Here is a 24,241-nt window from a genome sequence, read left to right as displayed (position 1 = left end):
ATTCTAAGTAATCTTTCATCTTAAATGATTAACAGATATGAATAGAAAAATTCTTTGTATAAATCTAAAGAAAAAAGAAAAAAAAAAAGAAATGAAAAATCTTCATTTGAAACTTGGCAAACAAAAATATTTGATTAGATTTTTTCGATCTTTTGTTGTTGTATTGAATTTTATTTTTTCTATCAAAAAAAAGAAAAAGAAAAAAAAAGTAATTTGATAATATTAAAAATAAATAATCAAATATTATGATAATCATATATATTTTTTTTTTTTTTTTTTTAATGCAATAAGAATTGATAGAAAGAAAATTTGTTGATAAAAAAGTAGAAAATACAACATTAAAAAAACGTTTCGTGTCATTTTCTTCGAAGAATAAAATGAATGTGCATTTGGGTTAATGGAACTACTACTACTACTACTACTACTACTACTACTACTACTATAAATGTTATAAATATAATCAATCGATTCTTATACATGTCCTTTGTAAATATGTATTACATATATGACACGATATGTAACACACATATAATTCAAATAAAAATATTAAACGTATTACAGAATGAATGTATATATTATGACCAAAAAGAAGTATTAAACTAATAACATTATATAGAATTATATTTACTTAAATAGTATATTTACAGTTACTTTAATAAATACATAGAATAAGTATGTATAATACACGAGAGAAAAAAAAATGGGTTAATCATATTTGTTCTTTTTGTCATAATTCATTTTGTCATATTGTAGACTTCAACGAACAGTTGTTGTAAAATTGTTAATTAATTTTGTAATGTTTCAAAGTGTTAACACTAACATTAGAAACAAGTGATATAAATTAAACTCATTGAATCAGAATTTAATTGAAAACAATTGTTGTTATTTAATTTTAATTAAAATTATTGTTGTTATATATAATTAACAACTTAATTTAATTTATTTTAATTATATAATATATATTATTATATTAATTTTATATTATTAATAATAATAATAATAATATATAATATATAATATTATAAATATAATATTATTAAATAATAATATTAATATTAAATACAAATATATAAATATATATTATATTAAAATATAATTAAATATATATATATATATATATTTAATATTAATATTATTATTTACTAATATTATATTTATTATATTATTTTGTATTATAATTAATTTAAATAAATTAATTAATGTAATTTAAATTAAATTAAGTTGTTAATTAATTTAAAACATGTTGTGTGTGTTTCAACGAATGAAATAAAAATAAATGTATTACACTTAAATTCTTATGTCTTACATATGTAATACTTAAATATAATAATAAGTATATAATAAATACAAATAAGTAACAACATTAATTACATCTTTGTATGTTGTGAGGTATCTTGTAAGATAATAAAATTAAAATTAAAAATTACAGTAAATCTTTCAAAATGATAATTTAACAGTAAAACATATATATATTGCAGTGATTGTGTTTTAAATTGACAGTGTGAGTACAAATACTCCTTAAAAATGGCTGTATATGTAAGAAACGATGTAAATTTCAAGAATGAATATTAAACAAAATTGACGAACACAAATTATTATAATATTGTATAAAATATCTTCGTTGTTCTTCAAACTTCATTTTCATAATGCTGCTTTCCTCGTTCATAATCGATGTAAAACTTCCAGAGTTGTAATTCGTGAAATACGTTTGACTATCTATGTAATATGTACATAGATGATGGAACATGAAGAAGAATTGACATTGAAGATCCTTAATATTTCATTTGATGGAGCATAGCAATCATGAAAGACGTTATAATGATTAACATGCTCGATGTAAAAGAACTTGAAGCCGAGCTGAAAGCACAAAAAGGGATCGATAATTATATCTTCCATAAATGTAAGCTTACGTGTGTGAACATTTTTTTTTTTTTTTAACAGTAAAAGTAAAATTCATTTTCTTCGAAGAAAATTTCTTTGATTATTATTATATCTGTAAAATAAAGATTTGTATATGAAATAATTGGGCAACAACATTTATTCAAACTTAAGAATCGATTTTAATGATAAGTAATTAATCTGTTTAGGTATGATTACTTTTGTTAATTAAAAAATATATAAGAGAGAGAGAGAGAGAGAGAATTATTTTTAATATGTGTTAGTTCTTTGAAGAAACATTGAAATTATATTACAAATTTATTAAATAGTTTAATGTACTGAATTATCCCTTTATGTTTAAGATTCAAGCTAGCATGTTAGAGCATACAATCAAATCATTGTTTAGTTATTATAAACTATAATTATTGTATATAATACAATTTTGTTTGTTAATTTAAAATATAATAAAATAATAAATGAAATAAAAAATAATTTAAATAAAATTATAATAATAGTTTTTTATATATTATAGTTTATTATATTTATTTATATATTATTATATATAATATATATAATAATATTATAATAATATTATAATAATATTATAATATATATATATATATTTATATATTATAGTTAATTATATATATATATATAATTAATATATTATATATAATATATATATAATATTATAATTATATTAATATAATAATAAAAAATAAAAATAATAAATAATAATAATAAAATTATATATAATAATTTAAATAATTTTTTATATATATAATTTTTATATAATAATAAAATTAAAAATAAATAATAAATTAAATAAAAAAAATAAAAATAAATACAAAAATAAATTATATAAAAAAATAAATAAATAAATAAAGATAAAATTATTTTTAATTCGTGTTAGTACTTTGAAGAAACATTGAAATTATAACAAATTTGTTAAAAAATATTATATACTTAACCACCCTTTTATATTTAAGATTCAAGCTAGCATATTAAAGCACACAATCAAATCATTGTTCAGTTACAAACTATAATTACTATATATATATAGTAAAATAACTATTATATATAATAAGATTCTTTTTATATAATGATACACATATACATAAATTGGAATTACAGACACAAGATTGAATGTTCTTTGATAGAATTAGTTTAATAATTCAGGTGTTTACATAAGAAAAAAAAAAAAGTATGACTATTGACACTTAAAGCAACATAGGAATAGGATAATGGGGAAAATATGAAACAATAAAAGATAAGAAATATTTTTTATAAGTATTACCAATTTACATATAAAAGGTAAACGTACTTTAAACTATTTTTAAAATAAAAAATAAAATATATATATAGAGAGAGAGAGAGAGGACACACTAAAAAAAAAAAAGGCCCAATTGTAATACACAACGTGATAATATTATCATATTACATTTTAAATTATTCATCGTATTTTTTTTGCAATCAATGTTAAAAAAAAAGTAATATATATGAACTAACAAACAAACAATACAAAACAAAACAAAACAAAAAAGAAAAAATATATTTATTGAAAAGAATTTACCTTGAATATAATAAAGATTAAATTATAAAAATATATCTACGTATGTGTACGCATATATATATATATATATATGTATATTAGGAATAAACGAATCGAGAGAGAAAAAAAGAACAAATAAAAAAAAAAAAAAAGAAAAATGGTCAGAAATTATTTTAATTGCAAAACGTATTAGTAATATCAAAGCTAAATTTGTAAAACAGCACGCGTCGATGTTTCATTCTCGTACCGGAAGTTGTTGTTTCCTCATGCCCATATTTCTCCCGATCGATGATTTGTCACACATTGTCAGTATTAACTGGAATTTATATACAAACAAAGTCAAGGAATTCGATTATTACCAACAACAAAAAAATATATATATATTTATACGATTTTGCAATTGGTTTTTTTGTTTGTTCTGTAAATGAAAAAATGGATTTTATACAGAGGGAAATATATTATATACACTTTGTTTATTTTTATGTGTGTTTCGTAAGAACACACATTAAAAATATTTTTCTTGTTTTTTTTTTGCTATCTGTAATAAAAAATATATAATGTACTATATATATATAATGTAATATAAATAAAAAAAATGTAACCTACTGAACAGCAATGATTCCACAAGCCCAACGATCTCCAGCATTTCCTGTCGAATTAGAAACAGGACTGCCACCTTTACCCAAATCATCTTCCTGAGAATGTACTACTATAGCACGGCCCAAAATATTATTAGGACCGCTAAGAGATATAATGTTGTCGGTGATATCAATAACAGCTTCTCCTGCATCATTTGCTTTGATATTACCCAAATCGCCAACATGTCTGATTGTATCCCCCGGAGCACCATGAGTATTCTATACGTATATACAATTTACACATATACATTTATGTGTATATTAAATATTATATATATTATTATATTTATATTAAGTATATCAAGTATATTATATATTAGTATATAAATATACATATATAGTATATAATTACTAATAAATATTAAATATAATTATTAGTAATATAATATAATTACTATAAATACTTATAAATATAAATACTAATAAATATATAAATACTATTATATATTATATAGTAATATAATATAATTATTATAAATACTAATAAATATACAAATACTATTATATTATATAGTAGTATAATATAATTACTATTATAGTATATAAATTATATACTACAAATTCTATATTATAAATATAATACTATATATAATAGTATTTATAATAATATTATAATAGTATATATAAATTATAATAGTATTTATTAGTATTAATATTATTAAATTAATAATATTATATTATAATAATATTAAATTAATAAAATAATATTATAATAGTTATATATATTATAATAGTATTTATTAGTAATTATATACTACTATACTATATATATCTAAAATCTTAGTACATAACATTAAACGCGTATTCATTTGAACTACCATTTTAATTTTTCCTAAAATTACTCACATTTTCTGGATTAAAATGTGGACCCGTTGATTTACATCCCTCCTTTAAATCTCCTTTCTCATGGACATGAAATCCATGAAGTCCTGGAGTCAAACCAGTTACTTTACCGGTTAATTTGACTGGACCATTTGGTACTGATTGAGTAATCATAATGTCACCCATAACATTTTTAACAGCTGCATCGTTAGGCGTCAGATGTACGACCGCGTTTAATTCCTAATTTTATTTGATTAATAAAAATAATATTATACAAATATAATTAACAAAAGAAAAAAAAAAACAAAAAAAGAAATATGTTCAAAACTTTACCTTGGCTGTGACTACCGTAACAGCTGTGATAATTAATATAAATGTGCGATGCATTTTGAATTATCTGAAATAAATATAAAAAGAAAATAATAAAAGAAACGTAATGTCGTTACTAGGCATGTCAAATTATTTCTAATATTTTAAATTAAAAAAAAAAAAACAAAAAACAAACGATTAATAATTTTTATCGTTACGATATTAAAAATTTGCATAAAAGATAAAAAAAAAAAGGTTGTTGACTTTAACTTGATTTTAATGAATTTAATTAATTAATTTAATTATTGATTAATAATAAGAAAATTTTTGTTGGAAAAATTGATTTGTTTGAATTTTGAGGTTAAAAAGCAACATTACTTTTCGTTCCACCTAATATTTATAATTAATACTATTATTATTATTATTAATAATTATTTTAATTATTTTATTTCTATATAATATAATTTTATTATAATTATCTAATTTTTTAATTATTATAATAATTTTTTGATTAATTACAGTAATTATAATTATTATTAATATATATATATATATATATATTATTTCTATATTGTTATTTCTTTTAATAAAAAAAAAAAAAAAAAAAAAACTTATTTCAATGAAATTTAATGTTAAATTTATTTAACATCATAAAAATATTAGAAAAAAAAAAATATTCTTACAAATTGTTTATAATGATTTTGGATACAATCATTATTTCAAATTTGTAATTAACTTTATTTATATTGACAGGAAGTTTATTCCAATGTGTTATTTCGTTCGTTGAATAAAAACAAATTGTAGAACATTGTTTTGTGCGCAGGTTTTCTACATGTGCACCTATTTTCTTTTCACGATCGATAAAAATATCATCATGTGTGTTAGCACGGTGACTCGTTTCAAATGATTAGATATTATTATTATTACTAATAAGTTTCGATTAAACGAAGTGTTTAGAAATTTATTGATCAATCGATAATAATTTGTGAATTTTGTTCATTAAGACAATTTCACTAAGACAATTTTTTATTGTATTCAATTTGACAAATTAACGATAGATAATTATAATTCCTAACCGAAATAGTTGAACATCAATTTATTTCTTAGTAGAAATATTTGATTAACCCATTACCAGCCATTGGCAGCCCTTTTATTTTTTTTTTTGAAGATGCATTTTGAAATTCTTTTATTTAATAATTGCAACTTGAAAACAAAGTTGATATAGTACTTTCGTGTTTCATGAAAATATAATAAAAATATAATTCAGTAATATATTTGAAATCAATAATTAATGATATAAAAGTAATTTTTATATTTAAATAATAAAAAAAAATAAAACAATTATTGTGCAAAAATAGTATGATAAAAAAAAATGAATATTATTATACACAGTTACTTTAATTTAATTTTACATTATCGTATTGTACCAGGTAATGGATAATTTCACTTTAAGGTGAAAACACAAAAATTCTTGACAAAATGTATTATTTATCATTGTCAAGATTTACTGACACTGATTCAGCCCATCGTTTGGTAAATAAAATTCGTTAGAAACATTTAATTCAATCAAATCGATCTATGAATTAATCTGATTTACTTTCAGGTATTTTTATTTCATTTTCGTATTATAGTAAAACATCGTTAAAATCGTTAAACGTGTTCCTAATCGATATATATACATATATATATATTTTTCAAAAAGAAATCGAAGAAATTGTGTGCGTATAATTTGTATATATATATATATACAAAGAACGAAATAATAATGCTATATCATGGTTATGTCACGAAGGAAAACAAACTACAATGCATGACAAAGGTGTTAAATCGATTGATACAAAGAAAACAAAAAAGAAGAAGAAAAAAAAATCTTCGACAGTTATAATAGAAAAGATATTGATTTTTTTTTCATATAAAAAAATATAATAATAATAATAATAATAATAATACGAGAACAAAGGCTAGAAATTTTATACATAAATTCAGTGATTTTTACATTATTTAATTAATTATAATATTAAATAATTAGAATTCAAAAAAAAAAAATTTCACTTGATTTTAATTGTATTCAATAAATGTTGTAATAAATTAAAATAAAATCAAATGAATTATATCGAATACGTGTTTTTTTTTTTTTTTTTTTTTTTTTTATAATTAATTTGAAAATGAGTCTCTCGTATGACATGTAAAAGAACAGGTTTTCAAATGTATAATTTCAATGATGAAAAGTGAAAGGTAAACCTACCGAGTAGAAAAACGTACGTAAAAGACAAGTGAATAATACGAACACCAAATGACTGACTGTGGATGCTGTGCCATGTGTTACGCTTATATCAGCTTCTATGTATGTATACATACCCCCCACCCACCCACCAACCCCCCCCTTCAAGCTCTAATGTTCTAGTAAATCGGTAACGGGGGGGGGGGCCACGTAAGTGAGATACATCGTAAAAAAAACATTCACCATGTTGATGTCTTTGTAAATGACTTGATGATCGTAGGACGTAAGTAATACTTGTATATGTATACACACACATATATATATATATGAAAGGTTTGACGATGATAGAAAATTCGAAATTGACTAAGGATTTAAAGAAATATTTTATGTACCTTCTTTTTTTCTTGTATTTTTAATTAATTATTATCATCAAAATTATTATGACGATTATAGGTATAATCAATTATTATTTAATTTGTTTTTTTTTGATAGGTATAAATATATATGTAAATTATGTATTTTGTATTTTTGTTAATAGATTGTTATATATTTATTTTTTTGGATAAATTTTGTAACGATATTTTTTAATTTATATTATTTTATCTATTTATATACTATAAACCTATTCAATAAAATAATATATATATAATAATAATATATAATAATATATCAATAAAATAATACTTCAAATATATTAAATAAATAATAAATAAATAATAAATATATAATAAAATATTATATAATTATAATAAATATATTTTTATTTATAATATGTAATATTTATATTTAAATAATATTATATTTATATTTATATAATATTATATATATAATAATATAATAATAATAATATAATTTCTATATATAATATTATATATTTATAATATAAATATATTTTTATTTATAATATATAATATTTATAAAATTACTAAATAATAAATAAATAATATTACAATCTCTGTAAAATTTTCTTTTTTTGTAGTTATAAATATATATATATAGATTACTTTATATTTTTATCAAACTAGATAGTTATATTATTTTTTTTTTTTTAGATAAATTGTATAACGATATTTTTTAATTAATATTATTATATCTATTTATATATCATATACCTATTTAATATAAAATTACTTTAAAATGTTATTACCCTTTTTGATAAAATAATACTTCCTTCAAATATAATAAATAAATAATACACAATGAATATATAAAAAAAAAAAAATTGGGATAGATTCTAATCTTATCATTCGAACTGGTCATGTTTTGTAAATTTGTTTTAATGAAAAAAAAATAATAATAATAAATTCTGGTAATGAGATGGATGTCTGTCATTTAACAGGACAACGAGATTTAGTAAATTTCTTACAGCCTTTTACCAAAGTCAAGTACTTCATAGTACAATCCTGTCGTTCAATTAGATCTTATTTAGACAATGTGTTATAGCCGAGATACGATTGGTCGTATCCGTTACAAAGTAGCATTGCACAAAGTAATGCATAAATGGATATTGGGTTAATAGAATAATTTGCGAGATGTAATGGAAGAACCGCGAGCACTTCTAGATCTTATCATTACCAAGATTTACATATATCTATCTATATATATATATATATATATGTATGTATTTAAGTGTATTTAACATTGATTAATAAATTATTTATCCAAATATAACGAAATACTTAAACTGTACAGCTTTATGTAACACTACGTTATGTTATTGACAAAAATACATTTTTCTTTTTGTCATAACACATATTTGTTAAAATTCATTAAAATATAATATTGTAATAAACATATAACAATTATCTACGTTGTTTCTTTCATACTCGTTCATTTATTGATTGATGAATAAAAAATTCATTTATTTACTCAAATCGTTATATAAACAATCAATAATCTTTCATTGTCAATTTGTATATTAAAATAATGATGTGAATAGTCAAGACAAAGTTAATTGTAAATATGAATTATTCAAATTAGTAAAATATAAATGATTTAAAAAAAAAAAAAGAGAGAAGATTGTAATTATTATTAAATAAAATGTTAATATGTATACAATGATTACTGTATTATAAAAATTTTAGAAAAACAAGATTGTTTATCATATGAATTATCGGAATAATACGTCATAATAAAATCAATACTGTGTATGTAGGTGAGATTTTATGTTATGTTATGTTATGAGATATTATGTATTTTTTTTGCTAACTTTTGTTATCTGTATACTTGAAATTAAAAAAATAAATTATATATATATATATAATAATATATATATATATATATACACATACATAAATATGTGTAGCATATTATATAAATTATAATATAAATTAGAATTATAATATAAATTATAATTATAATATAAATATGATTATAATATTAATTATAATTATAATATAAATATAAAATAATATAAATTATAATATAAATATAAAATAATATAAATTATAATATAAATATAAAATAATATAAATTATAATATAAATATATAATTATAATATAAATTATAATTATAATATAAATTATAATTATAATATTAATTATAATTATAATATAAATTATAATTTTAATATTAATTATAGTTATAATATTAATTATAATTTTAATATAAATATAATTATAATATAAATTATAATTATAATATAAATATAAAATAATATAAATTATAATATAAATATAAAATAATATAAATTATAATATAAATATATAATTATAATATAAATTATAATTATAATATAAATATATAATTATAATATAAATTATAATTATAATATAAATTATAATTATAATATTAATTATAGTTATAATATTAATTATAATTTTAATATAAATATAATTATAATATAAATTATAATTATAATATAAATATAAAATAATATAAATTATAATATAAATATAAAATAATATAAATTATAATATAAATATAAAATAATATAAATTATAATATAAATATATAATTATAATATAAATTATAATTATAATATAAATTATAATTATAATATTAATTATAATTATAATATAAATTATAATTTTAATATAAATATAATTATAATATAAATTATAATTGTAATATTAATTATAATTATAATATAAATTATAATTTTAATATAAATATAATTATAATATAAATTATAATTATAATATAAATATAAAATAATATAAATTATAATATATAATTATAATAATAAATTATAATTATAATATAAATATAAAATAATATCAATTATAATATAAATTATAATTACAATAAAAACTATAATATAAATTATAATTACAATATAAATTATAATATAAATTATAAAATAAATTATATATATAATTTTTGTTATCTACATATTTCATTGTAATTACATTTAAAACGTAGACATAACATTAATAAAAAAAAATACTCGTTCAAAAATTCAAAAAGTGTAATTTAAAAATAAACTATAAAAACAAAATCTTATCTGCAAAATATGTCGAACGTAAAAATACCGATATCATACTACGATCAATATCTACTTAATGTATAAATATTTAATTAAAAAAAAGAAAAAAAAAAAGAAAAAAATTGCCTACAAAATTTCATCGCGTCGATTTATTTACTCAGGTGATAAAATGGAAGAAGAATAACAAATATGTAGATACGATAAAATTATAGAAAATCAACGGTTCATGTATGGGGGGGCTGGCGGGGGTGGTTGGCAAGGTTAGTAGGGATAATTATAGTTCTAATTGAAGTCTCCTTTGTGTATGTTTAAATCTTCTTTATAAAGGAAACCGGATATTGCATTTATTTGTAGAACTCTGATTGACGGTTTAACTACGCAGTAACATTTGTAACACACAATACTGATAATTATTGTTTTCCTTTTTTTTATTGATGCATTGACAAAATTCGATTAACGTTTCGCTTCCGTAATGCGTCAACGTGCACTTTGATTGCTAGGATTTTTTTTTTTTTTTGTTCTCTCAGAGAGAGAGAGAGAGAGAGAAACCATTTGCATTATTCGCATAATTGTACGAGCTATTTTCCTGGTTCTTATTATAAGTCATTTATATTATATATTTTATTTTTTATTTTTTTTTATTTTTATTATATAGCAATGAGTATACTTTTATGTAAAAGTAAGAATAGAAATATATGTAAAAATTACTGAATTATTAAACAGTGTTACTTTTTTATACAACATTGTCATTTTTCAATTTAAATATAATACAGAAAAAAGAAAATAATAATTATAAGAACATTATTAATCATTCTTTCGTAATATTCAAATGAGTTGTTAAATGAAATAAATTATTACAACAAAACTAACTATTTTCTAATAGATTATCTTTTTCATAAAAAAAAAAAAATTATTTTTAATTCTTTTAATTATTCTACCATATTATATTGTATAAATTATAATATAAATTATAATTAAAATTATATTATATATAAAAATGTATATAATCTAAATTATAATTTATATTTATAATTATAATTATATTATATATATATATATAATTTTTGTTATCTATATATTTAATTTTTTAATTACATTTCAAATGTCTACATAACATTATACATTAATTATGTATATGTTATTTATTATTTCAAATTTTTACAAAAAAAAATCATGAAATATTATTATCGGCAAATTTTCCTTCAATTCTAAGATATTGCATTACACACACACACACACACACACACACACAATTTACGTTGTTCCAGTAGACGATTATACAATTTAACTTGTTTACAGTTATACTCAAGGAGATAAATATATATATATATATATATATATATATATATATATATATATATATTATTTATTAAACGACATTATATAACAAACGTGATTCATATTTGTTATTTTTCCTCCATAAAATCCATACATTATAATTTAAATTCTTAATATAGTTGCATCTTTATCTTTCGATCAATGTTTAGAGTGCATATACCCTATTGGTATATATATATTGTTTATACATGCTTTTCAACTAAACAACTGGCATAAATAGCGAACATTTAGCATTGAAATGAGAGGAAAAATAAGAACAATGATGTAAAATAAGGGAATTCCTTTGAAACATTTCGTTATGTAACATGTAACTATATATATATATATATATTGAATGATTCAAACACAAACAAGCAATATCTTGTTTTTTGCTTGAACTTAGATAAAAGTGTTTAAAAATATACAAATGAATTAGTCAAAATAGATTAAAATATTCATATTAATGAATTTCATTGCTATTCTTATTTTCCAAAAAAAATTTGTAATTTTAAATAATAATAATTATTATTATAATAATAGAAATAGAAATGGGGTTTCTGTGTTAGACACACAAATTTTCATAACCCATCTAAAGTATTTACAAAATATATATATATAATATTATATTATATATTTATAAAATATATAATATATTATATATTTATAAAATATATAATATATTATATATTATATATTATAATATATAATATTAAAAATAAATATTTTATATTATATATATAAAATAATATAATAATATAATATAGTATAATATAATAATAATAATATAATAAATAAAATAATATAATAATAATAGAATATAATAATATTAATTAAATATATAATAAATAAATATATATATATATTTATAATAATATTAATAATGATAAAGTTATAATATAATTAAAATATATATATATATATATATATATATATATATATATATATAATTATATTTTATTTAATATAATATAATTAGAAATATATAAAATTATATTGAACAAAAAAAAAGGTATAATTAAAATAAAAATAATCTTTTTGACTTACCAAAAGATCTAGTTGATTTCACAAGAAGTATTATAATCCGTTTTATTCAACTATATTTATTTTACTTTATCTTTTAGATAATTATCTATTCAAAAATAAATAAAATAAAAAAGAAAGGAAAAAACTTTTCAACACTTAATTTAACACAAAATATAAACTTACGTAATACGATATACATATATAAATATATATATGTGTGTGTGTACGTAAATTATAAGATGTTAGGATAATTCAAAATTAAATACTCGAAAGACTGACTTGCGAGTTTTTTACAGTCAATAATTTCTACAGCATTGATTAGGCTAACCGCGCGTGACACACACGTATTTTAAAAAACTTACTACTAACGTGATTAAAACTATTTCCCTTGTTTTTTTTTTTTTATCTTTTTTCTTTTATCACAAAAGTCTTATATGATAAAAAAAAAACTTCTAAACAAGCGTACCCTTTTTTTACTTTAAGTATTCCTCCTCTTCTTCTTCTTCTTCTTCTTCTTCTTCACTACTTCTTCTACTTCTTCTTCTTCTTCTTTTCTTTCTTTGAAATTTTCAACTTGATTTTACTCTAATTTATATCTAATTAAATGAAACATACAAAAATGAAACTCACAAGATTAAAAAAAGAAAAGAATCAAAAAGAAAGCTAAAAATAACGATGAGAAAAAACGATCGAACGTACAACGTGTTTGATTGTCTCGAAGAAACTGAAAGCCAAAGTCTAAAGGCAGGTGCGACATTCGCTTTAGACGACACTCTGGGACCTATCTCAAGCTTGCATTACATGTCGGTATACACATAAATATGCGTAGTATCGTTTTACATCAACGTATTAGATCTATATATATATATATATACATTGAGATTTGTATATGTATAAACGAGAGAAAGAGAGAGTTACGTCGTATAACCAGTACCCCACCATTTTCTTCTTCAATATCATCGTCGTCTTCGTAGTAGCCATTAAGGTTTTGAGAACTGTAATATATCATTAATTTATAAATATCATTGAAACATTATGATTATACAAAATGAGAATATTTTCAATATTATATATAGGTTATTGTTTTATATTACTTTTGATTATGTAGAAATTGTCCATCATTCGTTTTGTTCTGAAAAATATATATATATATATATATATATATATATATATATATATATATATATATATGAAAAGTATTATTATTAATTAATTAATAGTATAATTAATAGTATAATAGATTAAATTAATAGTATATTGTAATATATAATATAAAATATAGTAGTATATTAAATAAATATATTATTAGTATATAATAAAGTAAATTAGTAGTATTATAAATTTAAATAATAGTATTATTGTAATTTATGAAAATTATAATATAATTTTAATTTATTATAATTTATTAAATTATAATATAATTAATAAAAATATATTATTAATAATATAATTATAATATAATTATTAAACTATTAATATCTAATATTATATTAGGGCATAATTAGTATTAAGTATATATATATATATATATATTTATAATACGTTACGGTATTTAAAAGAGATAATATTTGTTATGAGAAAAATAACGATATGCATTTAAAAATTTATCTAAGGAGGATCATTCGTATCAATAAAACAACAAAAAATAAAATAATTCTTCCTTACAATAGAAAGTAAAAAATTATTCAAGGAGAGATCGTGAAACAAGGTAATCAGGCCAAGGAAGACTTTCTCGCTTATTTATATTATGTATGATAACTCGATTGAAGAATTTATTTCAAGATTTGACTTTAAATGACGACGAGATTAATTGCGAAATCTTTTAACACAATTTTTTCGAGTGTGTTTAATATTATTTTATCATTTACTGCTTTGATAAACTACTTGAAACAGTTTCAATATATCTTGAAATATTTATCTTGAAGAATAATATTTTTCAAATTTTTAATCTTAATCATTTATTTTTTGTTTTCTTCCAAATATTCCTAAAGACATAGGTTTTATGCGTTTATGTTAATAGGAAATAATAATTATACCATAAATTATTTCAATTATATATATATACATAGATAAATCTTTCACTTTCATGTAAGATTATTTCATATGTATGTAAAATATTTTTTATCTAAGATATTTTCAATTTTAACAATGTTTATAGATTAATTTTTTATCAATCGATTTCACGCTTTAGATATTGTTATTATTATTATTATTTTTTTTTTTGGTATTATATAAATTCATGATTTATTATATAATATTTGTAATAATCAAATAAATTTTCCTGTATTTCTAAATTTATAAGTTAATATTTATAAAAATAATGTAAATTATTTTCTAATTAAATGCAGCTGCAATTTAAAAAAAAAAAAGAAAATATATTATTTCGCAATAACCAAATTCTTAATATTTATAAATTAATTGTAAATTATATTGTAAAATATATTATCTGTATTTCTAAATGTATAAGTTAATATTTATAAAAGTAATTTATATATATATATAAATTATTTTCTTTGTTTTTTTTTTCTAATTAAATGCATAATTCCAATTTAAAAAGAAAATATTAATTTACAATAACCAAATTTTAACTAGAAATATATTTCAAATTATTATTTGTAAAAGAATAAAAGTTAATAACGCATATACTTTTGTCAATTAAAAATTAGTTTGTAAAAAGATAATTTTTTTTTGTTTTCATTAAAATTATCGCATTTAATTCGCAATATTTCGAATGTATATATAATGAGTATATTTATCTTACATATTTATCTACCACAAATATCACATCGTATATTGAGTTATCGATTATTATTCACGTGACATTTAAAAACCACAGAAATCGAACTACACCATAGAACTTATTAATTACTTCAAAGTGAACATGATATTGCGGTAAAAGAAAAAAAAAAAGGTTGTTAATTGGTAATCAAATATCTTTTTCTTGATTACTCACTCATGCAAAGAGGTGTATCATTTATAAATAAACAATAGTCTACATTTTTGACAAATAAGATTACACGTTTTGAAAATTCATCTTATACATAAGTTACAAATTATTTTTAACCGCACGAATAAATTTCAAATGCATTCATTTCTTCTTATGATAAATTATAAATATTATTATTGTGATTATTGATGGTAAAACGTGAAACAAAACTTTACGCAAAGAATCAGGAAACGTTGTGATAAATTTTACATATAAAAATAATAATATAAATGTTAAATAAATATAAATGATTAGATCTTTACTTATAGACATTTCATTATTTTCTTTTTCTTCGAGATAAAATCTATTGACATATACGTACTATTAAATGATAGATATATATATATATACCTTCTTTATAATTACATACTTTTATTTGTAGAGTTTTCACGAAGAAGACGAGGTCACAATGGATTCGTTTCACTTTCACTTTACTCGTCCGTCATCATCTCACATATCTTCTTCACGTACTTCCGTGTGTGAGTATATGACAATGAACCAGGTACATATATATATATATATATATGTATATATGTATTATATACCATTTGCAGTAACGTAGTTCTAAAGAAATTCAAGAAAAATATTAACATGACAAATTGAAAAGATGCAATTACTTAGATACAAAGTTAATATTAAAAAGAATATTAGAACTCTTTAGAAAATTGTGTATATTATTTAAAAATGATTATTAATAAAAATTGATTAGAGTTACACTCTCGATATAAAAAAAAAAACAATTTTCTATTACAATTATAAGTAAATCCAAACAAATCAAAAGCTCATTCTTTTCTTTCACTCACTATCAATCAAACATTTCTAATAGTACAATAGTACAATTGCAATTACAAAATATTACAATTATCTAAAAAAAAAAAAAAAAAACAATTACAGGAGAATAAGAAAATGAGAAATTAATTTACTCTCTCTGGACCAAATGATAATAAAATAAAATCTAATATTGTACTATTATATATTAAGTAAATTTAACAAAATGATAAAAGTAATAATAGTAATAGTAGTAGTAATTTCTATATATATATATATATATATATATTTACTCATTTACCTGTAGATGATGATACAGATGTATATGTATAGGTTCATATATCCTAAGGATATTTATATACACGGTGCAAGTGCCTTCCAGCACCATAATCCGGTCTTGTCCTCGTCGTGACTTGTAGGTGACGTAACTCATATATAGAAGTCAGGAAAGTAAATCCAGCAGACGTTATTCGTCTTCGAGAAGGAACGAATCTTTCTAATAAGAATAACTTGGTGTACCATATTATAAGATGCACAAATTATTAAGAATTGCAATCTTAGTAATCCTCCTGGTAAGATGGAAAACATACGCTGAAGTTTATGAGGGAACGATGATGACGATAAACGACAGGACACTGTTCATAAGAAGTCTTCCTGGTTATCCTGGAAGTAGAAGCAACCTGTACGAAGTTTACATGGAACCATATTACTTTGTACGTATCAACAAATATTCAATCTTATATCTTATCTTTCCTTTCTTCTCTTCCGTTTGTGATGAATGTTTTTTGTCTTGAAATATGCAGGTAATTGGATTGAAAGCAGTGGTTGAGATGAAAGCTCTTGGAAAAGATGGATCACCAATAAATGGTCCTAGAGGTAGTTTAACACTGGAACAACAAGCAGATGGGGTCAGGATAACTGGAACTATAACAGGATTGAGTCCTGGTTTACATGGATTTCATGTTCACGAAAAAGGTGATCTTAGAAAAGGATGTGATTCGGCTGGACCTCATTTTAACCCATACATGGTAATATGAATAATATACATTTGTACTTTTTTTTTCATTTCGTGTTACAGTATATTTTGTATATATGTATTTCTATGCATGATGCATAATAGGTAAATCATGGAGCACCAAATGATCCGTTGAGACATGTCGGTGATTTGGGTAACGTCGAGGTTGGTCTTGATGGAATAGCTCGAATCGATGGTATGGATCGTTACTTGAGTTTGGTTGGAGTACGTGGTGCCGTTGGAAGGGCTTTGGTGATACACGCAAAACCCGATGATTTTGGTAGAGGAGGAACCGAAGAAAGTATTAAAACTGGATCATCCGGAGCACGATTGGCTTGTGGAATTATTGGATTTTTATAAATGTACATATATTTTTGTATATTTGTTTGTTTGTTTGTGTTTTTTTTTTTTTGTATAATTTTATCCTGTCTATAATCTCGAGTTAATTTTATTTTCGTATCGATAACATCTTGTAACCGTATCTTACGACTCGAGCTCAATGAACCGACTTGAATGTGAAGAAAAACAACGAATGTGAAAGGATTAGGTTTCTAATATGGCATACCCTAGAGGCATACGACCAATCCTTTAATTTAACAAGCAATTGTAATATTTCATTAACTAGTGTTCCCTTTCTAACGTAAACTGCTCTTTTTTGTATTACATCAATTATTTTGATACAAATAAAACGATCATTTTTTAAACTTACTAAATGAACAATTAGAAATTCAACAAAAATATATGCTTCTCCGTTCTACGACATGATGATAATAATAATAATAATTTAGTAATATACAATAAAAGAAAAATGTTTTTTAAACGAAAATTAACGATTAACAGAGAGTATTTTTATAAATATATATATATATATATTTACAAACTATTTGTTTGCAATATTGCTCTACGCTATTTTTACCACTTAGAAAACAAATTGTCCTGAAGTTTTATTCGCTTTATATAAACCCGCGTAATCAGCTTATTATTTCCGCTTGATCGGTTGTAAACGTTAACGATGTAATTTTATTTTTATTTCGTTGCAAAACATTGTTTAATTTTAAAACGTATAATAAGACTTATACAAATGAAAAAAAAAAAAAAAAAAAAAAAAAAGCATGGATAATAATAAGATGTTCGAGAGAAAATTGAGGAAGATGAGAAACAGGTGAGAAGATAGAAATAAAAGTAAAATAAGATGTAGAAATATTTGAAGTAACGCTAGTTATCTTCAATATCGAATGTTATTAAAATTGAACGATAATTCTCGTTACACGTCGTTGTATATTAAAATACATATTAAAATATCAACTATTTTCTTCGTATACCGGTCAAAAGGAAGATTTGAAATTAAGTTGATGAGAACCGTGCACCTTGTCGACGGCTGGCAACGAATTACTTTCCGTCAATTCTTCCAAAGCTTGAATCATTTTAGAAATAATTTCAGGTGGTGAACGTCTTCTCGTTCCCGGTGCATCTGGTCTATGTTGAAAGTCTTCTTGCCGTTGTTGCATAGCCATAGGGAAGATTTGCGGTTGGAAATGCACTGGTGGACATTGAACCGTGAAAGGTGGGTTATATCACGGTCACGAGAAGCAGTTAACTATCGATTTCTCTATAATGCATCGAGTCTAAAATATACATGACTACTCCATAGCAAAAATTACATTCATATCTTATAACAACAAAAATGTACTCTCTTTGTCTTCTTCCTGTTTTTTTTTTCTTTTTTTTTTTTTTTAGTAGATTATTATATTATTTTTTAATAGAATACATTTTATAAATATATAAAATAAAATTGTTTTTATAAAAATGACAAGATATTTCTATATTATTATGTCTCTTGAACTAATTAATTTAATTATAATGCAATTTTTATAAATGAATTTATGCAATTACCAGAAACATCATGAATGTCGTACTCGGATATATCATCTATGTCATCTACGTCGACATTATTACGACCACATCGCATAATTAATTGAATGCATCCAACTACAACCCTTTTTGATGATCTCCACATAATAAAACACAAACATTTTGAATAATATTGTCAAAAGGTTCGATGAAATAAAATTACATTATTTTATTTAGATGCATTCTTCCTAAAAGCATGCAAATTTTTTTGTTACAATGGTTAGAAGAACCATTTTAATGAAAAAAACACGCATTGAAGTTGGTCACACATAAAATTGTTAGTTAAACTTCTTTAAATTGAAATTGGAATATTATTTTGTATACATTATTGAAGAAATATTTACGTTTATTCTTAAAATAATTTCGCTTGTAAGTTTAATTAATTTTATACTTGTTTTTTTTTTTTTTTTTTTTTTTTTTTTTACATGTAAATTACGTTATATGTATGTGGAATGATAAAATATTCACACGCATTATATATAAGATTATAAAATTGTACATTTGACTTATATTTAATAGAAGAATCATTTTTTTTTTTTTGTATTTTTGTACTGGTTACGCTATAATCAAAAATATTCTAAACTGCTTGTCTGTACTTAATACTATCAAATATTTAATTTGTAATTTAATACAATCCCAATGAAAAAGATTTTATTAAATAATCATATCGCATATATTGTATTAACAATTATTTGTTTCTTTTTTTTCAATTTTTTTCCAATTATCCACATGTGGAAGAATCATTTATAATACTCAATAATTTTAGTGTTACTATCGTCTGCCTCGTCCTCTTCCTCTACCTCCTCTACCTCCTCTACCACCTCTGGCACCACGGCCTCTACCACGTGCAGCTCCTAAAAAATAATGTAATAAATAATTTGTATTTTTTGTGTTCCTACTTTTATTCATTTTTGTGGTATGTATGTAACTATATATTAAGTCTATCAGAAAGTTCTGTCCATTTTTAGAATAAAACAAAAGTAATCAATTTTCATATCTCTTTAATTGACTAATATTTATCAATTATCATCATTATTTATAATTTTTTATTATAGTATAATGACAATGTGTATATTGCATTTTTAAAAAATGTTTAATCCCTAAAGACGAAAAATTGAACCGGTGTTTTGTTTAAATGGACAGAACTATCCGGTAGACCTAATATATCATAATTAATTATTACAAACCTCTTGCAGCTTCTTTCTTCTTAGCTTTGGCCTTTGGTGTGTCATCAATAAGTAATGATTCTAATGTAAGACATTCAGGTAGAATATAATACCGTATATTATTTCCTCGTAAACTTAAAGTATCCAATTGAATAGGATCTCTATTCTTAATTATCATCTTTACTGTTTTTAAATGAGTATTCATGGCTACATCAACACCTATTGCGACAGAAATCAATTAGTTAAGTCAAAATAATTTTGTATTAAAAATATATTATATATATATATATATATATATATATATATATATATATATATATATATTAGAGAGAGAGAGAGAGAGAGAGAGAGAGATTAAATAAAGTTAAATATTAAAACTATACAAATGATTTATCGAAGAATAGATAATAGTACAGAAAAATATTTAATGCTAGATTAGAATAATAATTTCCAAAAAAGGTTATGTTAACATACCTGTAATTGTACCATGTACCTGAGTTCCATTTTTTAGTTCTATCGTTACAGTCTCATGACTGAGTTTCATCAAAAATCTATAAAATAAAATATATTACATAGAAGATATTTATTAATTTGTTTTCTATATAAAATTGACTGGTTAAAAAGACATTAATTCGTTGAGAAAATAAGGTTAGGTTTTAAATATTCTAATATGAAATGTATCAAAATGTGTATTATATTCTTCATAATGAAGAAAATGAAATTTTAATAATAATTAATTAGTATACGTACCTTACTAGTTTCATGATGTTAATAGAATATTTATTTTCCAATGTTTAATATCACAAAAATTGTATTACCGGTATTATATGTATACCTTCATTTGGCTTTGCGTGACATGCGCAAGATGCTCACGATACTGCACATGCGCAAGATGCTCAAGACACTGCACATGCGCAAGATGCTCAAGACACCACATGTGTTCCAAAACTCAATCATAATTAACCTCAGTTTCTATTTTCACAAATATTCTCTAAACGCATCCAAATGTTTAAAAAAAGATAATATAATTTTGAATTTTTATAATTATTCAAATTGTTATTCTCAAAATTTTAATACAACAAAATTTTAATTTAATTTTATTAAAAGAATAAATGAAGTAACACGTAAAATACACATATGTGCATACATACATTATAAAAGAAAAAGAAAACTATTCACATTCATATGAATATAAACTCCACATTCTTTCATATACAAAATACATATTAACAAATATAAAAATTTATATTTAAAATCATTGTCAGTATTTTTGTCATATAATAAATACCAGTATACACTTCATTTATATTAGCAAAACGTTTATATTCTTATAAATAAACAATTTTGTATTAAATTACTATACAAGAATTAGCTGCTTTTGAATTAATTAATTTCAAAATAGCTCTCATTCTTCCACCAGAGCAAACATCAAATGTTCTTGGAAATAATTGTCCTTCTGATCTGTTATATATTCTTTGCATACATTGTTCCCATCTTACCGGTGATACAATTTGTTTTAATAACAATGCTTTAATAGTTCGTAAATGTCTATAAGGAAGCCCAGTATAATTAGAATATACTTCAGTTCTTGGTTCTTCTATGGTTACAGAACCCAGTGCTTCATAAAATTTTTTTAAAGCTGGTTCCATGAGAGGTGTATGAAAAGCTCCTGAAACTGGAAGCCTCTTTATTTTTGTTAAACCCATAGCCTGACCGTGCTTTTCTATATATTGCAATGCTTCTTCATTTCCAGCTATTATTTTACTTTGAGTATATAAAAAAACGGATATTCTGCATACAGGATCAGGCACACCCAAGTCTACAGCCCAAGATACAGCATCTTGTAATATCTTAGATAATTTTGCTGTAGGAGAACAATAAACGGATAACATTCCTTGACGTGATTTGTCGGATGCAACTTGCATCATATTACCCCTAACTGTTACCAATCTGATACCATCTTCAACAGAGATAGCTCCTGAAAAAATCAATGCACTCAATTCGCCAACACTGTATCCAGCAACACCTGCACAATTTTCAAATACTTTTGGCCTGTCTTCTCGTATTTTTTCTAATGCAGCCAACGATGAAACAACCGTAGCTGGTTGATTAAATCTCGTTTGATCTAATTTTTCTTGGGGACCTTTTAAACATATCTTTAATAGATTGTATCCTAAAATTTCATTAGCTATTTCAAATATTTCTTTTGCACCAGGATATCTTAAATATTTTTCAACAGCGCCAACTTTGAGAATCCCTTGTCCTGGAAAAAGTATTATTGTTCTATCTCTTGGGTCAATTTTAGGTACCTCTATTTTATCCTCTTCCACAGAGGTTGGTGCATTAGCAGGATAAGGTGTTGTAACCCAATTTGTATCTTTGGCATCACTGTAAGTTGCAGCTTCTTTAAGAAGACGTTGAAGTTCTTTCTCTTCAGAAGTATTATTTAATTCATCTTGCGATGTTTTTTCATCAATTGTTGTTGTTCTTTTATTTGAAACATTGTCTTCTTGATCATTTGGAATATTGTTAGAAAATTTGTTGATACGATTGAAACGATATAAACTTGATAGTTGTAAAAGTATCCTATTGGAAATAACTTGTTTAATCATCGTTGACATTTTTTTAAATAATCTCTTATTAATTACAATCTATCATTTTAATATTTATTGTTTGAAAATAACACTTAGGCGGTATAGAAATCCACGTGTTTCTACTTATGTCTCTTTCCTTCCATATACACTTTCATTTTTCATCAACACGCAGTGCCATCTGGAATGATTTAGAAGAACTCGAGATTTGAAAAAGCGCGCTACTCGTTTTTGATGCTACTTGCCAGGAAATTTGTAATAGCCGATAATTTTAAGCTTATAATAGATCAGATATTCGAAGAAACGTAGTAAAAACAATAAATTACAGAATATATTTCAATTTATGCCCAATCCTTGCAATGATGTATTTATTAAAACACGTATAAAGTAGATATAGATACATGCATAGATAAAATCTTGTTTGTTCAAATTAAATTTGAATTAAAATCAAAGTTTAAAACTATATTCAATAAAATAATATACAATTATTTATTTTAGATTATTAAAATATTATAAATGAAATTAAAAAATATATAAAAAATAAGAAATCTGTATACTAAAAAAAAAAAAAAATTAAATTAAATAATATTAGGTGATACAGGAGGAATGGGAAAAA

At 21.5% G+C, this 24,241-nt stretch overlaps 4 protein-coding genes and 1 pseudogene across 15 annotated transcripts; 1 reads left to right on the top strand and 4 right to left on the bottom strand.

Moving 5' to 3' along the window:
- Positions 1 to 1,423: 1,423 nt before the first annotated feature.
- LOC107067139 (uncharacterized) lies at positions 1,424 to 13,964 on the bottom strand. Of its 5 annotated transcripts, none has more exons than XM_089170738.1 (6): positions 13,888 to 13,964; positions 13,655 to 13,784; positions 5,224 to 5,287; positions 4,915 to 5,130; positions 4,037 to 4,287; positions 1,424 to 1,857 (listed from the first exon to the last, which is right to left on the bottom strand). In XM_089170738.1, the coding sequence occupies exons 3-6, from the start codon at positions 5,275 to 5,277 to the stop codon at positions 1,773 to 1,775; spliced, it is 606 nt and encodes a 201-aa protein (XP_089026864.1). In that variant the 5' UTR covers positions 5,278 to 5,287; positions 13,655 to 13,784; positions 13,888 to 13,964; the 3' UTR covers positions 1,424 to 1,772. The 5 variants fall into 5 exon arrangements, with proteins under 5 accessions (XP_089026864.1, XP_089026865.1, XP_089026863.1 ...); XM_089170739.1 differs by having other exon boundaries at positions 13,655 to 13,679; positions 13,715 to 13,888; XM_089170737.1 differs by lacking the exons at positions 13,655 to 13,784; positions 13,888 to 13,964 and adding an exon at positions 7,445 to 7,546.
- Positions 7,642 to 19,537, top strand: LOC107067137 (superoxide dismutase [Cu-Zn]). Of its 8 annotated transcripts, none has more exons than XM_015322371.2 (6): positions 14,113 to 14,185; positions 16,557 to 16,653; positions 17,276 to 17,655; positions 17,746 to 17,970; positions 18,063 to 18,319; positions 19,399 to 19,537. In XM_015322371.2, exons 3-5 carry the CDS (start codon positions 17,473 to 17,475, stop codon positions 18,315 to 18,317), a joined length of 663 nt encoding a protein of 220 aa, XP_015177857.1. In that variant the 5' UTR covers positions 14,113 to 14,185; positions 16,557 to 16,653; positions 17,276 to 17,472; the 3' UTR covers positions 18,318 to 18,319; positions 19,399 to 19,537. The 8 variants fall into 8 exon arrangements, with proteins under 8 accessions (XP_089026859.1, XP_089026862.1, XP_015177854.1 ...); XM_089170732.1 differs by lacking the exon at positions 19,399 to 19,537 and adding an exon at positions 14,859 to 14,896 and having other exon boundaries at positions 18,063 to 18,333; XM_089170733.1 differs by lacking the exons at positions 14,113 to 14,185; positions 19,399 to 19,537 and adding an exon at positions 7,642 to 7,703 and having other exon boundaries at positions 18,063 to 18,333.
- On the bottom strand, positions 18,339 to 20,115 carry LOC107067040 (uncharacterized; annotated as a pseudogene).
- Positions 20,116 to 20,251: 136 nt separating this feature from the next.
- SmD1 (small ribonucleoprotein particle protein SmD1) lies at positions 20,252 to 21,924 on the bottom strand. Its single transcript, XM_015322367.2, has 4 exons — positions 21,785 to 21,924; positions 21,509 to 21,585; positions 21,056 to 21,253; positions 20,252 to 20,722 (listed from the first exon to the last, which is right to left on the bottom strand). Exons 1-4 carry the CDS (start codon positions 21,796 to 21,798, stop codon positions 20,640 to 20,642), a joined length of 372 nt encoding a protein of 123 aa, XP_015177853.1. The 5' UTR covers positions 21,799 to 21,924; the 3' UTR covers positions 20,252 to 20,639.
- Positions 21,925 to 22,067: 143 nt separating this feature from the next.
- On the bottom strand, positions 22,068 to 23,797 carry beg (malonyl-CoA-acyl carrier protein transacylase beg). Its single transcript, XM_015322345.2, has one exon. It carries the CDS (start codon positions 23,653 to 23,655, stop codon positions 22,384 to 22,386), a length of 1,272 nt encoding a protein of 423 aa, XP_015177831.2. The 5' UTR covers positions 23,656 to 23,797; the 3' UTR covers positions 22,068 to 22,383.
- Between the last annotated feature and the right edge of the window lie 444 nt (positions 23,798 to 24,241).

This window comes from Polistes dominula, unplaced genomic scaffold, assembly GCF_049000335.1.
Source record: "Polistes dominula isolate Pdom_NZ unplaced genomic scaffold, Pdom_raw_medaka contig_79, whole genome shotgun sequence".
NCBI lineage: Eukaryota > Metazoa > Arthropoda > Insecta > Hymenoptera > Vespidae > Polistes > Polistes dominula.
Note: the sequence above shows the minus strand (reverse complement) of the source record. Positions and strands in the feature narration are given on the sequence as shown.